Source organism: Macrobrachium nipponense, chromosome 2, assembly GCF_015104395.2.
Source record: "Macrobrachium nipponense isolate FS-2020 chromosome 2, ASM1510439v2, whole genome shotgun sequence".
Classification (NCBI taxonomy): Eukaryota; Metazoa; Arthropoda; class Malacostraca; order Decapoda; family Palaemonidae; genus Macrobrachium; species Macrobrachium nipponense.
The window spans coordinates 91,569,555-91,588,655 of record NC_087201.1 but is presented as its reverse complement, the minus strand read 5'-3'; the positions used below and the strand labels follow the sequence as shown (position 1 = coordinate 91,588,655).

At 39.5% G+C, this 19,101-nt stretch overlaps 2 protein-coding genes across 2 annotated transcripts in view; both read left to right on the top strand.

Moving 5' to 3' along the window:
• Nucleotides 1-16,109, top strand: part of LOC135221251 (uncharacterized) — a 31,476-nt gene extending 15,367 nt beyond the window's left edge. Inside the window, exon 2 of the mRNA XM_064259066.1 lies at nucleotides 15,360-16,109. Within this exon, the coding sequence (XP_064115136.1) occupies nucleotides 15,360-16,109 (750 nt within the window). The remainder of the gene's footprint in view (nucleotides 1-15,359) is intronic.
• A 1,706-nt stretch (nucleotides 16,110-17,815) lies between these two features.
• LOC135221249 (uncharacterized) lies at nucleotides 17,816-18,457 on the top strand. Its single transcript, XM_064259065.1, has one exon. It carries the CDS (start codon nucleotides 17,816-17,818, stop codon nucleotides 18,455-18,457), a length of 642 nt encoding a protein of 213 aa, XP_064115135.1.
• Nucleotides 18,458-19,101: the final 644 nt, after the last annotated feature.

Sequence of the window (19,101 nt, the reverse complement as noted above, 5' to 3'; positions counted from 1 at the left end):
GGCATTTCTTTTTCATTAACTTAATAGCAACATTATAAAACTTTTTGTGAGCTTTTTGATAACATAAATCAATTAAATGAGGTGGGTAGCAGAGATCGTTTCCTATCTTTTTTATGTATTCTATTTCTTGGTCCAGATATTGTGGACTCGTGATACGCAAAGCGCGTAGGAACATAGAAGAAAAAATTGAAATTTTTATATTAAGATGGTGGCCAGAATAAAAATGTACATAGGTTAAATTATTTGTGGGTTTTCTATAAATACTGAATTTGCATTGGAAAGATTCTCTATGTATTAATATATCTAGGAAAGGGATGACATTGTTATTTTCAATTTCAACAGTGAATTTTATGGATGGCACTAAATTATTCAATTTAGACAGTAAATCATTTACATCGATACCACCAGGTAAGACTACTAAGATATCATCGACATATCGGTACCATTTTAAGGGGATAAGTGTGAAATTCGGGAGGTGTTGTCTCTCAAAATGGTACCGATATGTCGATGATATCTTAGTAGTCTTACCTGGTGGTATCGATGTCCAGCTTGGACACGAAAGCGGCAGAAGCCTTTATTAAGACGTTCGACGAGATGACGATCAACGAAGGCTACAGTTCTCAGCAAGTCTTCAACTGTGATCAGACTGGCCTTTTTGGTAAAAAAGGCCTCGTCGGACGTACATCACGGAGGAAGAGAAGAAGCTACCTGGGCATAAGCCTATGAAAGACAGGCTTACGCTCGCACTTTGTTCCAACGCCAGTGGGGATTGCAAGGTGAAGCGCCTACTTGTCTATCATTTGGAGAATCCTCGAGCCTTCAAGGCCCACAAAATGCTAAAGGAGAAGCTTCTGGTGATGTGGAGGGCTAATGTGAAAACCTGGGTAATGAGACTTTTGTTCACCGAGTGGGTAAATCTGTGTCTCGGCCCGACAGTGAAGAAATTCTTGGAAGAGAAGCGCCTCCCTATGAAATGTCTGCTGGTGTTGGACAATGCCTCTGCTCACCCTCCTGGCCTCGAGGAAGATATCCTAGCAGAGTATTCTTTTATCAAGGTTCTTTATCTTCTGCCTAACACCACCCCTCTCCTCCAGCCCATGGACCAGCAAGTGATATTGAACTTCAAGAAGCTGTATACGAAACATCTTTTCAAGAGATGTTTCGACATCACTGATACCACAAACCTCACCTTGCTTGAATTTTGGAAGGAGCATTTCGATATCGTGATATGCATCCAACTCATTGATCAAGCTTGGCAGGAGGTTTCGAGGCGAACCTTGAATTTTTCGTGGAGGAAACTCTGGCCTGATGCCGTATCCACCAGAGGCTTCGAGGGATTCGACTTGGGCGAAGCTGATGCAGATTCAGAAACAGTTGACGATCCTGAAACTGTTTTGCAACCAGATCTTGACGAGAACGTTGCACTCGGCAAGTCCATGGGGCTGTTCGTCGACGAGGACGACATCAATGACCTTCTCGAGGAGCACCAAGAGGAGCTTACGACAGATAACCTGAAGGAGTTGGAGGCCATGCAACATAACGTCGTTCAAGAAGAGTTCTCTAGCAGCGGCGAGGGGGGAGGAGGAGGACCCTATGACAACGGCAGAAATTAAGGATGCTCTAGTTGCTTTTCATAAGGTGCAATCATTTGTAGAAAAGAGACACCCCGAAAAGGCTTACACAGGTCATATGCTTGCGCAGTTCGATGATGTTTGCCTGAGTCATTTCAGGAACATTGTGAAATGCAGGCAGAAGCAATCTTCCTTGGATAGTTATTTTTTAAAGAGGCCTTTGGTAGTAGTAAGTAAACAGGAAGATCCAAGTGATACTATGAAAAAACAGAAAGTTAAAAGTGGTGAAGAAATTGAAATTTTGTAAAAAACGTAAAGTATAAAAAAGTAAAAAAAAAAATGTAAAAATAAAAAAAAGACAAAAGAAAAGAAATTTAATTTTAAGTTTTTTGTAAAGTTAAGTGTTAACGTTTCCTGCCATTTGTTAATGTGTTTCGTAAAGTTTAGTGTTAATGTTTCCTGTCATTTTTTAATGTGTTTCGTAAAGTTAAGTGTTCAAGTTTTCTGCCATTTGTCCTCCTCCTCTGTCGCCACTTTCGGAGATCGCCTCACTCGAAAGGTAAGGTTCCACATTTTACTACATATGTACGTACAGTATTTCTTGTACCATGTACACTAATACACTTTATTTACAGGTATATAGTACATATTAGTAGTATATGAAGTTTAAGTTAGGTATTGAATGGTCCAAATTGTTGTATTTCATTGCTTATTGGTCAATTTAGCTTTATTATAAAATTTACTGGGGTGTTTTTGTAGGGTTTGGAACGAATTAGGCAATTTACATGTAAAATTTGGTTCAAGATACGAAAAAATCAGGTTACAAAGGCCGCCTCGGAACGGATTAATTTTGCATCCTAAGGTACTACTGTATATATATATATATATATATATATATAATATATATATATATATATATATATATATATATATATATATATATATATATATATATATATATATATATATATATATATATATATATTGCTTCCAAACCAGACACAATGGTGCAAGCTGGTTTACTGGTCAGACAAAGCGTGACGTAAACAAAGATTTTAAAAATACATGGATTCTGACTACCCAGAGAATTTCACCATAGCCACAAGAATAATCAGTTGTCTTTCCATTATTAAACGATGAGTGTCACATTAATTTATAAAAAAAGACTATAAATGTGCATAAATGTCTGTGTAACCGTGTCCTATCGCATCGATATGGCTGTCAAGAGATAGAAAATCTTAGGATGCAATTATCTCCTGCCCAAGGCGCACTAATACTCGGCTTCATGTATATATTAATGGCTAAGAAACAAACCCTTAAAGAAAAGCCAAACGTTCACGTTGTTTGCTAGACACAGGTTCTTTTGTAGATCCTGGTTAGACCATAGTGCGTACCTTGTAAACTTGCGTCCACATGGAGCACGGTCTTGTTTATTTCAAGTTAAGATGCCCGCGCTCTCTTTCTCTCTCTCGGGATTTGTTGAAATCATTCTAGGCCAAAGACAGAAGAAGCACAAGAAAATTTCGAATAACATGAAATGTAATAAATAAATCCACAGTGCGCATATCTGAGAAACAAAACTCTAAACCGACAGCAGAAGTCGGCTAAAAAAAAAAAAAAAAAAAAAAAAAAAAAAAAAAAAAAAAAAAAAAAAAAAAAAAAAAAAACGCGCTGTCACTACAGGGGATTGTGATATCTTAAGCCTCTCTCTCTCTCTCTCTCTCTCTCTCTCTCTCTCTCTCTCCTCTCTCTCAGAATAATGCTGCACGCCTTTCCCACAGGCTATATTTGCCCCGATTTCATTCTGGGCGTTTTTAGGAGGCGTTCGATTATGGTCGTGAAATGTCCATCTTTATTCCCTTGAACACCCGCCCCACAATTATTATCATTATTTTTTTTTTATTGTTGCTGTTTCAGTACGAAAAATCGTGTATAATTATCCCATTTTCATGTTTAAATGTTATACCAGTTTTTGCAGAGATTATCTTGGCAGAGCAAAAAGAAAAATAATAAGAAAAAAGAAAGGGCGTTTGAGGTACAGAGATTCAGCTGCACAGTTTGCGGTACTCTAAAGAGAGAATCAGAAATGCAAAAATGAATTAGACATCCAAATAAAAATCCTTATAATATAAATTGTAGCTGCCAATTTTGTCTTAACAATTTCCATCGGCGGAAACATTTAAACTAAAATTTTCGATTTAATGTAAAAACAATTCCATTCTATATTATATGTATTAAAAAGGTGTACCGCGTAGGGGGTAGTGCCGTCAGTGCACCTTACGTGGTGCAATGTAGGCATTACTTTAGGGTCTTTGCAACGTCCCTTCGGCCCCTAGCTGCAACCTCTTTGCATTCCTTTTACTTTACCTCCGTTCATATTCTCTTTCTTCCTTCTGACTTCGCACTCCCTCTAATAATCGTTTCACACTGCAGCTGCGAAGGTTTGCTCCTGTTACACCTGTCAGACCTTCTTACTGTCATTTTCCATTTCAGCCCTGCATGACCTCATAGGTCCCAGCGCATGGCCTGTGGCTCAAATTCTATATCCTCTTCTATAAAGGTATATAATGGTATTACCGCTGTGGCCCTGAAAAGGAGACTCTAATGAACATGTGAACGGGCCTTAGTATATAATATATAAGCTATATTTAACTTCGCAACTTGGTTGTAATAACAGCCAACTTCAGTTCCTCACTGGACGAGTCGGTTGCGTACTCTACTACCAATCAGGTAGCCCGAGTTCCCAGGTACCGCCAGCGCAGAACCAGAGGAAAAATGCATTTCTGGTGATTAGCAATTCATTTCTTGATATATATAATGTGATTCGGTTCTCCACAATAAGCTGTAGGTCCCGTTGCTAAGTAACCAACTGGTTCCTAGCCACGTGAATAAAAATCTAATCCTTCGAGCCAGCCCTAGGAGAGTTGTTGATCGGCTCAGTGGTCTGGTTAAACTAAAATACTATACTTAACTCTTAGCAGCCACCTTTGCTGTGAGTGCATTTTTCAAGGGTAAAGAAAATGGACCCTCTACTGATTCCGAGACGTTCGTAAATAAGAAAAGCTTGAAGAGAAATCTACGACAGCGAGGCAGTACTACACATTACGCACAGGAACAGAATACTTTTACCGATTTCAACCAGAAGCGATTCAGACCTTTGGGGATTCGAAGACATTCAGGAACTTATCTTAGGCAACGCTTTTGGTGCCGTCACAATAAATTCTATCTCATGCAGGAAGGTTCCAAGATCTGGAGTTTTGTCATGTCACTGTTACTTAAAAAAAAAAAATAAAATAAAAAACACGTTTTTCCCACTTTGCCAGGGATTAGTCCGTGTTGGCCTTCTAAGCACACACATATAAACACAAACATTTAAGGTACCTAGTTTGATTTTCGCGCTTACAAAGTTATATTTTGATTAAGAAGTAATGGACAAACGTTTAAACTCTTAAATTTAAAGACAGTAGGGATCTGTCTGGTTTGCTATTAAAAGTACGAATGTTCAAGACCTCAGGTTTAAATTTGGTCCTTTTCAATCGGATATTTGAAATGGTCAGCAAAAAATGTACAGAAGCACAGTGCTGTCAGATATTCCGGCTAAACAAAACAGAATTCCGATTCCAATCTGTTAACTTCAAATGTATTTTTACCTTCATCCTGATTAGGTATCATGGCCTCGTCTAATAAAGAATTGCCGACCTGTTTGGAAATCATATCTATTTATTCTATCTGGCTCATTTTTCACAAATGAGCTTGATATAATAATAATAATAATAATAATAATAATAATAATAATAATAATAATAATAATAATACGCCGAGAATGACCTCGTCACCTTTTGATGTGCTTACTCCTGCCAAAATTAAATCCGAACGAAAAATATACGAAGAAACTTGACCCTCTCCATGTGGGATTCGAATTCATGTATATTAGGTTAAAGCGAGTCTGCCATACTGGGGAAGAATTTAATTAACGCAGCCACGCAGTAATCTTCTAAGTGAGAGACAACAAATTGAGCTTTTTCTTGTGGGGGGCGGGGGGCGCCGTTGACTTTTTCGCTTCACTCGGAAATCTTGGCTGACATTCAGAGGCCTTCCTGACTAGTTTACGGACGGAGTACTTGTGGTGTGTGAAATCTGCAGTCCTTTAATTTGATTTTATGACTGTGCTACCTACCTTACGCACGTAAAGTGTAATAACGTGAAGACATGATTCGTGAAGCACTGATGCCTTTCATCGCGAGTTGCATCTCTGCAGATTTCTCGACTAGTCTATTCTGGCGAAGAGATGCGCTCACACGCGCACGGGCAGACGCGTGAAATTAGTTGGCATTTTAACTTGAATGGTATAGAGATAATGAGGACATTGGCATTGTACTTGAACGGTAGAGATATAATGTGAACATTTAAGAACGTTACCTAGCTGTCTCATAAACTTCATATTGTTCTAGTTTTTCGCCTACTTAAACAAGTGCCTCCAAGTCATCTTAGTACTACTTCAGTTGAGCGCATGCGTGAAATTTGCAGGTTACGCCGACTTGCGAGGAACAAAATCTTCGATAATATCTATCGGCGACTTCATCGTTCGTAATATTATCATTGTTTTTCCATTCAAGATTACTTGAACAATCATTATGTATGCTGTGCCCTTTAAAGTGCCAGAATCACACTCTTCCCCCCCCCCCCCCCCCCCCCTTACCCCCTTTTTTTTTTTCCCCCCCCCCTTAACATCAGGAGTAGAAAAAAAAAAGTAGTTTCCGTTTCCATTTTCGTATAAAAACCTCTTTACAGGAGCTTGTTGTCGATGTCATTTGTCTTTAGAGCAAAACGTCGACTGAGGCGGTCATACAATAAGACGCTTAAAGGCAACACCATATTAATAGTCTGTATGAATATAAGAAATAAGGAGAGTGGGTGGTGGGTGGGTGGGTGTGGCGGAGAGGGTGAATTCTTGCCTTGATCTCCGCGTACTTTATTTTATTTACTTATTTATTTTTGTGTGCCAGCGTAGCACTGATTTAGAAGAAGCGCCCAGTGGATGTCTCCGTCGCAAACCTTACCTAGTCACCTCGCTCTGTTTAACCCAGTTTTAATAAATGGCACGCAGCGCCGAAAGGAGTCCTTTTAAAAGATTATGACACTCAGCGCTGGCACCTGTGCTTATCGACATAAATAAGCAACAAAAATACTCCCATCCCTCCTGGGGATGGAGACGTGAATGGGGCAAGGAAATAAAGGCGCTTTGCCTTCGCTAGTAATCTGAGGATTAAGGTTTTCAAGAAGGGGGCCGCCTCTTCCACCACATTCCTCGACTGCTGCTGCTTTTTCTTCTTCTTCTTCTTCTTCTTCTTTTCCCTCTTCTTCTTCTTCTCTGCCCTCATGGTAGACTCATTAATGAGGCGATGTTCGTAACCGAAGTCTTTGGGAGGTCGCTGATGTTCTCCGGCAATCTTTACCTGATTAGTCTTCCCTCGATTCACCTGTTTGCGTCTTTTTCCAGATGTTTTCTTTTTGGCGAGGCAGTTGTCGCATTGGCTGTATAATCGATGTGGGATCTGTCGCAGGATTTCATACTTTTAGACACCAAGACAAAAATATTCCAAGGCGATCTACATCAAGAACACGATTAGAAGTTAGAGAGCAGGATTGAATGAGAAATAATATCTTAAAGAAAATTACAAAAATTCCCACATGTCCGTAACGTAATAGTGACGACAGGGAGAGGGAGATGGTTTGGACATGTTCTTCGCACAATCTCTGAGGGATTGATATGTGATAGTGCCACTAGGCTCCTGTGGGCACCTGGGGTTAGAAGACTCATACCGACTTGCGACTTGGATAAGAACTATGAAAAGGGAGACAGGAAAAATAAGTAGTAGAGATATCTGTGATATACAGCACCAAAGCAACAACAAAAAACGTAATATATATATATATATATATATATATATATATATATATATATATGTGTGTGTGTGTGTGTGTGTGTGTGTGGTATGTTTACCTGTGGGGGACTCTATATCCTAAGATGGGACCTTTAATTATCTAACTGAGGAAAAAGACTCACCTGCCATGAAATGTTACGTATCTGACTGAAATTTTGGGGTTAGGCAAAACATAATAAGAAAGAGATGAGCTGAAGGTTCTGCTCAACAGGGAATGTTAAGATAAAACACTCAGGTTCACTTTAAAATCCCATATACGTATTTACAGTAAAGCAAAATCAGAAGAACGGGAAATGAATTAGGCAAGTGAACAAAGTCCTGCTGAATATCTAAAGCATGATAACAAAAATAACTGGAGAATACAGGAGAAATCCACTTCAAATCCACTGTAGGGTAGACTGCAGTGGTTAGGAACCACAGCAAGCAAGAACAATCGAAAGGGAAGATTCCACAGCAAGCAACTCTGTCTGCAATTGAGAATTCATGCGGTTACTTGACGGAAGAAATAATCAAAGAAAAAATCGAGAGGTGTACGGAAGGTGCCATTATTTCTCGGTTTGCAACACCGGAAAAGTTACGAGTTTACATTTAATGCACTGCACTAATGAAGTGCGAGTGTGTGTGTCCGCGCGCGCTTGCGTTTACACGTAAAGAGTGTTGTGTGGGGCAAATATTTGATGAACGTATAAATGTAATTCACCAAAAGCTGTTATTACTAATGATTATTATCCTTATTCTCGGGTTGTAGAGGGGCAAATCAAAAGGATCCGTTTACTTTCATTGTGGTTTTCAGGGCAGTTGAGGCACCAGAGAATGCTCAGTGAAGATGATGCATCATATTACTATTGCATGTTCTTTCCTGTTACATGAAACTGGTCATGCGTGACCTTTCCTGGGAAAATATTTGATATCTCTTGAAGTTGCATTTTAACAGAAATCTTTCAAATTCACAATTAATTCCTGATCCCCTTTATCTGCCGAGAGCAACCAGATTTGCCGAACAGCAGCACCAATATGCAGTAAATGTGCCTCGCTGTCGAACTTCCCAGTCACAGAGGTCCTTTATTCTTTGCACCTTTGTACTGTGGAACAGCCTCCCTAAGGATGTCGCACAATTGGAACTTCAAAAGTTCAAGCGAGGTTGCAGTGCATTACTACCCTAATGCTTTTCTCCTTGCATTTTAATACATTTTTATCTATTTATTTTTTATTTATTTATTTTTTTCTTATTAATGAGTGAGATCTCTTCTTTCTGTGTTTCCCTTTACTGTCAATATCTTGTTACTGCGGCTCGTAAGGTGTTGTAAACCGCGATCCCATCTGACCTCTTTCGAGAAGGAAGAAGAAGAAGAAAACTGATTAAAAGTGTTCATCTTTTCCTATTTATTTTTATGGAAATGTACCTTTCCTTTTCTGTGTTGGCGCTGACATCAGATCAGTACAAGCGCTGTGACGCCACCCACACGGATTTATCGCACTATCAGTGTCTGACATGCATCCCTCCCGCCTTATCTGATTTATGGTAAGGAAACTCCTCTTATATTTCCACTATTATCGAGCCTGCAGATGCTCGCCAAAAATAGTAGTCCGCAAAATTAGGGTGGAACGCGTATATACTTTTCAGGGAATCTCAGTACACACGCACACACACACTATATATATATAATATATATATATATATATATATATATATATATATATATATATATATATATATATATATGTTAATAAACTCTTATTGATCTGAGTTTCAGTAACCCTACTGATGACCAATATATATATATATATATATATATATATATATATATATATATATATATATATATATATATAATATATGATCTATATATATATATATATAGATATATATGTGTGTGTGTGTGTGTGTGTGTGTGTGTGTGTGTGTGTGTGTGTGTGTGTGTGTGTTGTTCAAGATTTTATGCCAAACCCAAGGAAAATAAAGTCTTCTACCAAGTTTCATGCATCTTTGTCTATATGCAAGTTGCCCCTTTGAACTAAGCATCCGTTCTCTCAAAAAAGCTATCTCTTCTCCCATTGGTTGTCGGAATTACCCACTACAGAGACAAAGGATTTAAAAGGATCAGAGGCCAGCGGCTCACTCTCAGAAGCATACCAGACCTAAGATAGGTCAGCTCTCCTCAGCAGTGCCCTGCAGACACCGCCTTCTCCCGCTTTTTCTGCTTCCCCCCTGCTCTCTTCTGGGAAGTCCCAAGTATTTTTTAAAAGTCCATAGTGCATGGAGACATCAAGGAGAAGACTACAAGCTCCCAGGATCCAGGTACTGTGAGAGTAATTCCCGTTCAGCCAGGGAATCATTTTACCTTTGACAGTATTTCATTTCCTTTTTCCAAGGCGATTTGTGTAGTTTCTCATTCCCCCATCTGGGTTCAATTCTGTGACTACTCCCCTTGTGATACTAGTGAAAATCCCCCTAGCAAAGTCAAGCAACAAAATAATTCTCATAGTGTAAATTCCCATTCATTTCACATCTTCTCCCCGACTAGCTTTTTTTGACTGAAAGAAAGTAGTGTGTAACGTTCGCCCTCGTGTGCCCCCTGCCTTATGCCAGCGTCCTATCTATTTGCAGACAAACACCGGTCCTGATTGTGGTAGGAGTTGGAAACCCTTGGAGCAAGCTTGCATTTTCAATCCGTTTGTGCAAACTTTTCAGAACGCCGTGCCTGGATTGCCCCAGCCACGTGCTCCGGTGGATCGACAAAGCAACCCCCCTTTTTTTTTAGTCTCCTGGACCTCTGTAAATTCATATAAATACAGTGCATTTAAAACTAAAGTCCAGCTTTTATGTAAATTCCTCCTTCCTCAGAAGTATTGGCCTTATGCCTGAGTAGTTTTTTTCTTTTGTTCTCTCATCCTCCATTCAAGGCCAAATTTTTCAGTGTTAACTACATTTCCTAGGAGTGAACGAGCTAAAATCAGAATAATATATATATATATATATAATCCCGCTTGTCCACTTAGTTTAATGATATAAGACAGCGACAGTTAGTATGTCTTTTCTTACGACTGTTGTTCGTAAGCATTGTTGGTTCTACTTTCCCTTCTTGTCTGAGTGATATCTAGTAGAGTTGGTTCTTCTTTAGAATAAGGGAGATGACTCAAACAGATGAAGTGTAAACTTAACAACTTTATTTCTTAGTTCCATCACTGGAGTATAGAGATGGATTGGTCGGATGACCGCTCCGTTGAGTAATCTGAAGTGAACTCACTATATGGGAGCTATCTCAGCGATTTACATATAAAATGAATACGTAGCCTGCCGGCTCGGAAGTCATGAGTTTCCGCTGCGGGTTAACAGGTCAACCGCTTCCCATGGAAGGTGTTGTGATCAGTTGACACAATACATAAATGGTGATATGTCCAAATGCAAACCAGGCTACTGCAAGGATTGCATAGCATGGTCTATTGTTTTCACGTCTTGTTTATGGTTACGTAGTGACACTCCTAATTCGCCATGACCCTTTTAGGTCGTGGGTTTATTTACAGATATGGAATTTATCTGTATTAAAAGTGTCACTATTATATATATATATAATGTATAATATATATATATATTTATATGATATATATATAATACCTAATTTATATATATATATATAGATATCTATATATATCTATCTATATCTACTATCTATATAGTGTCGATGAGGGAAAGGTCGGGCATTATCACTGCGCGACTGAGCGCAACTATGTTCGCTGTGCGACCATAAACAATTATGCTTGCTGCGCATTATAAACAGCCATTTTGCAGTAAAGGGAAAATTTGGTAATTTAATTTCAGGCCACTTGATAAAAGCGTATGCTCTTGTCCATCTCAAAAAAAAAAAAAAAAAAACAAAAAAAAAAAAAAAAAAAAAAAAAAATTTACAAGTGAACAAGTTCCCTTTTGTGGACACTAAGGATGATTTGGGACGCTTTCCCTATTTCCTTTCTTTCTTTGTGACAAGCAAAGAAAAAGGAACCATCGACTCATTTCCCCGCCGCCCAGTCAAGTGCATGGGAGGAGGGAAGGTCTGCCCTTTTTAGTTTAAGACCTGGGAGCGGACGGACGTGAGTGGCCTTGGAGGAAATTAAGTGATTTAGGAGATAAACATTGCAGTGTACTGAGATTTTATAGACTAAGAGCTAAGAGAGGGTTGTTGCTGTTGAATAACAATTGATAGCTCAACAGAGCAGTCAATATGATGAAAATACGGCCTAGTTCGACAAGTATCGTTAAGGGTCACGTGCAAGAATTTATGATGGCGTCCACTTTTCAGGAAAGTAGTCCGCAGACCACGAGGGAATTGAGACAGACAGTCCTTACCAAGGTCTAAAGAATACCAGGTCAGACCGCCTCAGCGTTACTGCGCATATTTGTGACGTTACTGGTATGTGGCCATAAAAGAAAACCAAGAAAACAATAAAATGAAGGGTCACTCTGGGAATTGTTTGCCCACACCCATTCTAACTCTCTCTCTGTCACGACCTTGGGTGAGAGAGGTCGTTAATCTTCAGTACTGCTGAATTAAAGGATTGAATCCGGTCTAAGAGAGCTTCTTTGTTCTTCACTCTGGTGAAGTCAAATACTGACTGATGACATTTTTTTACCTGAACCTCGGCCAGATGCAGCCTCGTGACGTCATGCGCGAGATTGTCCTTATTTCGGTCGGAAGCGGTCTGACTGGTATTCTTTAGACCTTGGTCCTTACAGTGGGAAAGCAACGATTTGGTAAGTAAAAAGGGGATTATTTTTTGTTAAGAGATCGTTATAATTTAATAATGAATTAATGCATAAGAGATTGTTATAATTTGATAATGAAATAACGCATAAGAGATTGTTATAATTTAATAATGAATTAATGCATAAGAGATTGTTATAATTTAATAATGAATTAATGCATAAGAGATTGTTATAATTTAATAATGAATTAATGCATAAGAGATTGTTATAATTTGATAATGAATGAATGCATAAGAGGTCGAAAGGGGTTGGACCAGGGTAAAACGTGCTACGGGGCGGGATAGCTAATGGGTAGAATTCGCTCATGACATTTTTAATTCCTCGAAGTTCTTGGTAAGGCTTAATGTTTATTTCTTAAAGATTCTAAGTGCAGTTGTAGTTATCTTAATTATTGTGGTAATAACTGAGAAACTGACTTTAATGTGAGTCAAGGAATTTACCTGTCTTAGTGTTAAGGAGTTATCATTTAACTAAAGTGGCAAATTGTTACTACTGTGAATATTTGTTATGTTCATTTTTAATAAAGGCAAGATACAGTCGATGTTTCAATCAAATACCCACTTAGGGCTATCTATAGTCACAAATCGGTTACCCCTCTGGCGAAGCTGAGCGGAGAAGACAAGGAAATGAGCAAGTTTTCAAAATACGTCCGCTACCACGCTGCGCCCAAGGAAGAACAGGAGGGCGAAGAAAGCTAAGTCTACACAGATAAGAAGCCATTGTTGGGTCCACTGCATTAAGGCATTGTTAGGCGTTAATTATTGGTAGTATCCGCACCAGTGAAATTATTTATTAAGGACTTGGTGGTTCCGCAATGAATGCTTTGTGATCATGAGCCAACATTGTTGTGTATCGCCAAAGGTGTTAGGCGTGATTGTTAAAATGGTCCACAGGAGTCAAATTATTTATCAGGGACATGGTGGTTCTGCAAGGAAGGCATTAAAATGTTCATGAGCGAAGTTTAACGAATTTTGACGTGCCTCATTAATATTCAACAGTTATTGATGAAGGGAGACCTTTAAATTTAAGATTCTGATGTCCGCTTAAGTTTATTCTACTGGAGGGTCTCTAAGTTGGGAAGAGGGGCTGGTTAAGTTAGGGTAATTAATTTTGTTTTGGAGAATTATTCAGCAGGATAATCTTGTACATTGTTAGTCATGCGTGATAAACATTTGGGTCATTTAATGTGAGAATTGTTGATTGCTGGGCGGTGGTTTATGTGTGTAAGGTGTATTTAACTAGGGTTCTTACAATCTTATTTACTTTTATATATATATATATATATATATATATATATATATATATATATATATATATATATATATATACAACCAAGGGGCAGGCAGGTGACGACCAAGGAATACATCAAATCAGGCGTTGACTGAAGGAAACAGGTCGAAGTCAATATACATAGTTTTTTATTCCAACGTTTCGTAATAACATTTATTACATCTTCTGGGAATCTGTCAATTAATTAAAAATAATAATATTATAAAACAATCTTAAATTACTAAAAAATTAAAAAAATTGTAAAAAGACATAAAATTTACTAAAAATATACAATTACAGAAAATTATTATTTAAAAGCTGGAACCGCCAACCAACCTTAAGTTAAGAGAGAGAAAGACTGAATGATAGGGATATTATAATATATTATTATAATATATTAAGTATATATAATATAAATTATATAATATATATATATTATATATATATATATATATATATATATATATATTATATATATATATATATACTAGCTGGTTACCCGCCTATGGGCGGGTCCCAGCTAGATTGGTCCGTGTAACCCAGAGCATATATATATATATATATATATATATATATATATATATATATATATATATATATATATATATATGTATGTATGTATATATATATATATAGAGTATGTATATATATAAATATATATATATATAAAATATATAATATATAATAACATATAATAATCTCTTTCTCTCTCTCTCTCTCTTTTCCTCTCCCTCTCATTCCTTTCTCTTACTCTCTCTTTCTCTCTCCAACAATCACTGTCTCTTACCCTCTTTCTTCTCAGTAATACCAACTCTGTCTGTCCGTCTGTCTTTTTTCCTCTTTCTTCTCCCTAACACCCGGTTTACTCTGTCTCATTTTCTCTCCCTCTCATATTCTCTCTCTGTCAACCCCCTTCTAAAACCACCCTCTTTGATGTCATTGATGTTTACCCTATAGTATTCTTTTCTAAACGAGTCATATGTATACAGAAATTTGTAAAGTAACTAAGTCTACGGGCATAGCCAGCCCCATTTCACTGGCAGAACCAGCTCTGTTTCATGGAATCCTCGACCTTCCCGGGGTGGAAACCTATCTCCATTCCGAATCTCAATCCCATCAGACCGACGGTGTGGGCGCCCATACCAAACATACATACATACACGCATTGCTAAATATATAATAGATACATGTTTGAAGCCTCTGGTGTATTAATTCAGGTTTGCAGCTTGTAGTAAGGCTTGATCCATAGGTCTAGCCGTCTAGGACACGAGACATTGATACATTTAGGGTTGCTCTCTAGGCTTGGAGGATCTTTGTGATGTTGCAACTGAGTAAGGTACTAGTAGTAGTCTTCATTGAGTGGTGCAGGTTCTTTGCAACTCATTGGTTAGGTCAGCTACGGTTCGACTAGGGAATTTCGTTAGCTCACAGGGAGTGGCCAGAGCTGAATCCCTTAAAGTTGTGCAATTGAGGTAGATTTTGAGAGCTAGAAGTCTCCCAATAGGGGGGAACAAATCTGAATTGTAGCAACGTCTAAGTGAGTCACTTGAGAAGGAGGGCAGGAGAGTTCAGGAATTTTTAAAGGAACTCGAGGTAAGGCGGCACAGTGAGATCAATTATGACTATGAGGTAGGAGAGGATATTGGGCCATTCACAGAGGAGGAAGAACATTTAAATGTGGGGGATAGTGCATCAGTTATTGGTAGGCAATCCGTTGCTTCAGGGGGCTCTAGACGGTCGAGCGTGAGTTCTACTGGGAGTAGGTGTGCGGAGCTGCAGGCCATAGAGTGAGAGGAAGAAATTTTAAGACAGAGGGTGAAGCTTAGGTTGGAGGCAGAGATAGCTGAGGTGGTGGCAGAGGAGAAGATTTTACAACAATTTGATGAAGATGATAGAGAAATAACTCCCGTTACTAGGATAAGGGAGCATATAGACCCTGACATAGGCAGGAGTGAACAACCCATGAGTTTAGGTGCAGTAGCGCCTGCAGTCAACTCAGGTAGGAATAACCAAAGGGACTTAAGTTATGAGGAAGTCATGCAGGCATTAATCTCTTGCAGCCTCAAAAGTTTGATGCCCAAGCAGGATATAGCTAAGTTTGAAGGAGATTATACAAAGTATTTTAGGTTCATCCACTCATTTGATGACGTGTTCAGCAGCCAGTTGACAAATGATAAGGAAAGGCTGAGGTATCTGGATTTATACACAACAGGTAGGCCAAATGAGATAGTGGCAGCTTGCCTCCACTTAGATGCTTCAGAGGGCTATAGGCAGGCAAGAAAATTGCTGGAGGAGCGATACAGCAACCACAAGCAAATAGCCACTACATACGTGGATAAGGTAATCAAATGGAAGGACATGGGGGAAAATAATGCAGAAGACTTTGATGAGTATGCGGTGATGTTAAAAACCTGCAGAAATGCAATTTCATGTGTCCCCTATGGTGTTGCCGCATTGCAGAACCCAAAAACAATGAGGTTGATCCTGAGCAAATTCCCATCTAGCGTACAGGATCGATGGTGTAGAGTTGCTGACAAGATAATTAGTGAGAAGATGATTTAGTTAATTTTATTGAAGGGGAGGCTAGGGTCTTAAAAAATCCTTTGTTTTGGTGCCACCTGTTCAAGAGTGGTAAAAGGGGAGCCACCCCTAGGTTAGGAGAAGGTTCAACATCAAGCATCAAGGGCAAGAAAAGTTTCATGTAACAAAATTGAATGAGACCAAATAGCTAAAATGAGACATGAGGATAAACTGATCACCATTAAGGAATTGAGGCTTTGTTTTGGTTGTTTGAGAAGCGGTCATATGTCCCGGTATTGCAGAAACAAGAAAAGGTGCAACGTATGTAACAAAGACCTTCCAACTCTGTTGCATCAACACCAGGAAGTAGAAATGGTGGAACCAGAGAGCTCAAATAGGGCCTTAGTGGTTCAGGGGGAAGGTACACATGATATGCATGCTTTTGTCCAGAGGCCTTAATGAAGACCTTAGGCTGCACTGAGATGCAAGACTTTAAGGTGAGTGTTGAAACCATCAATGGAACAGGGGATATTGCATGTAACCTAGTCTCAGGATTGTCAATATTGGACTATGAAGGTAAGAATGTCATTACACTCCCCCCAGGGTTAAGCACCTCTCGCTTACCTATCAATGAGTGGGATTTGGTCGGGGCTGGAGATTTTGAATGCTGGCCACATTTGCAAGTAATAGGTGAATGCTGAAGTGGTGTTATTAATTGGAAACAATGTTCTCACTTACTTAAGCCGAGGAAAGTCATTAACTCAACTCGCCTCCATGAGCCACATGCCATACAAACCTTATTGGGCTGGGCACTCTGGGGCAAAGGACAAGAGGTGTCGAGAGCACATCAATAGGATCCAAGTAACAGGCAGGCATTTGGAGTTAGACTGCATGCTGGTGGAAAATTATAATCGCGACTTCCAGGACATGGCATCTCCCAAAAAGGAGATGTCTGCAGAGGATAAGAAATAGCTAGATCTAATTCAAAAGGGGATTAGAACTGTAGAGGGGGGTTATGAGGTGCCACTGCCTCTGTGTGATAATCTTGGACCCTTGCCAGAAACAAGAGACATTGCATTGCGCCGTATGCACAGCCTTCGTAAAAAGCTAATGAAGGATGATGCCTACGCTAAACAATATAGTTCCTGAATGACCGAGATGCTACAGAAAGGATATGCTGAGCAAGTGACCTCAGTCAACCAGGAGAATGTATGGTATATCCCTTGTTTTGGTGTACAACATCCAGAAAAGCCAGACAAGGTCTGTGTTGTATTTGACTGTGCGAGCAGGGTGGAGGGCACGTCGCTGAATGACCTAATATTGCAAGGACCCGATATGATGAACTCTTTGCTGGGTGTGTTGGTTAAGTTTAGGGGGTATCTGTTTGCCTATACAGGGGATATAAATACAATGTTTTACCAAGAACGGGTACCAGAACATGAGAGGGACTACCTCAGGTTCTTTTGGTGGGAAAATAGTTTCAATGAGGAGCTAACTGAATTTAGAATGGCTGTACATCTGTTTGGGGCCTGTTCATTGCCAAGCATTGCAAACTTCATGCTGAAACAGACAGCAAGCGACTATGGGAATGGGTTTTTTGAGGGAGCACGGGACACCGTTGCTAACAATTTCTATGTAGATGACTGTTTGAGAGCCAAGGATCGCCAAGATGCCTTGTTAAGTAATTTGTTAGAGGTTAAGGAGCTTTGCAAAAAGGGGGGATTTATATTGACGAAGTTCAGTAGCCCATGCGTGGAGGTAAGGGCATTTCAGGGTTCATTTCAGGGTCACATAAGACAAAGGCATTAGGAGTACAGTGGGACTTGGCCACTGATGAATTGGGTGTCCAGGCAGATCTAGTTTCAGTTCCAAGGGTTAAAAGTGGCTTGTCAGCCATAGCCTCGATTTATGACCCTCTCGGCATATTGGCACCAGTTTTATTTGAGGGACGGATAAATGTGCAGGACTTATGTAGATTGAAGATAGACTGGGATATGGAATTGGACTTCAATACCACCGACCACATCAGGGCATGGGTGAACAAGCTGAATCAGACCAGAGGGATAAGTGTGCCAAGGTGTCTAAAGGTTATTGGGTGGCAGTCAGCTACCCTAGTACAGCTGCATTTGTTCTCGGATGCAAGCATTATGGCTTTAGGAGTAGTGGTATACTTGCAGGTCACAGATCAGTGGGGAAATGTATCATGTAGATTCATTATGGGAAAGGCAAGGGTAGCACAATTGAAGAATGTTTCAGTACCCTGCCTAGAGCTTAGTGCAGCCGTACTAGCTGTAAAATTTGGAACCACAATTCTGGCCATGATAGATTTCAAGGTGGATGAGGTATTATTGGACAGATTCAACAACTGTCTTGCGGTATATTCGGAATGATCAAGCAAGCTACCAGACATTTGTGGCGAATTGTGTTTCTATGATAAGGGAAGTCAGTGATCAGAACGAGTGGAAGTACATTAACTCTGAATAGAACCCAGCAGACGATGCATCACTCTCCAAGTAGTCCGAAAAGTGGAGAACAGGGCCTGGTTTCTTGTTGAAGGAGGAATGTTTTTGTGCAGCAGAGCCAGCTCACATGTCCAACAGTGTGGAAGGATTAGAAGTTAGGCATGAGGTAAGTCCCAAAAAAGTGCAAGTCTGCCAAGCAATTAGCTACAAGGTTGGGTTGGATCAAAAAGGCAGGTTTGCATAAAATCATCCACCACTACTCAGAGTGGATCAGGCTCCTCAGAGCTGTGGGGTGGGTTATATTATTTGCGAAATATTTAATGTACAAACACAGGCAGCAGCTTAGTGAGCTAAATATGCATTTGTCTACACATGCTATGAGCTTGGCAGAGACCATGGTTTGCAGGTAGCACAGCGTATGGATTATGAGGTAGAGATAGCAATTCTTGAGAAGGGCTGCACCATTAGGGTTTCCAACTCCCTAAGAAGATTGAAACCAATCCTGAGAAATGGGCTATTGTGTGTTGGAGGGAGGTTATCACTGGCAAACATCACCCTGAGCGAAATGTATC

Excerpts from the sequence above, each read along its gene's own strand:
- LOC135221249 (XM_064259065.1), top strand. The coding sequence starts at position 17,816 with ATGCGTGGAGGTAAGGGCATTTCAGGGTTCATTTCAGGGTCACATAAG.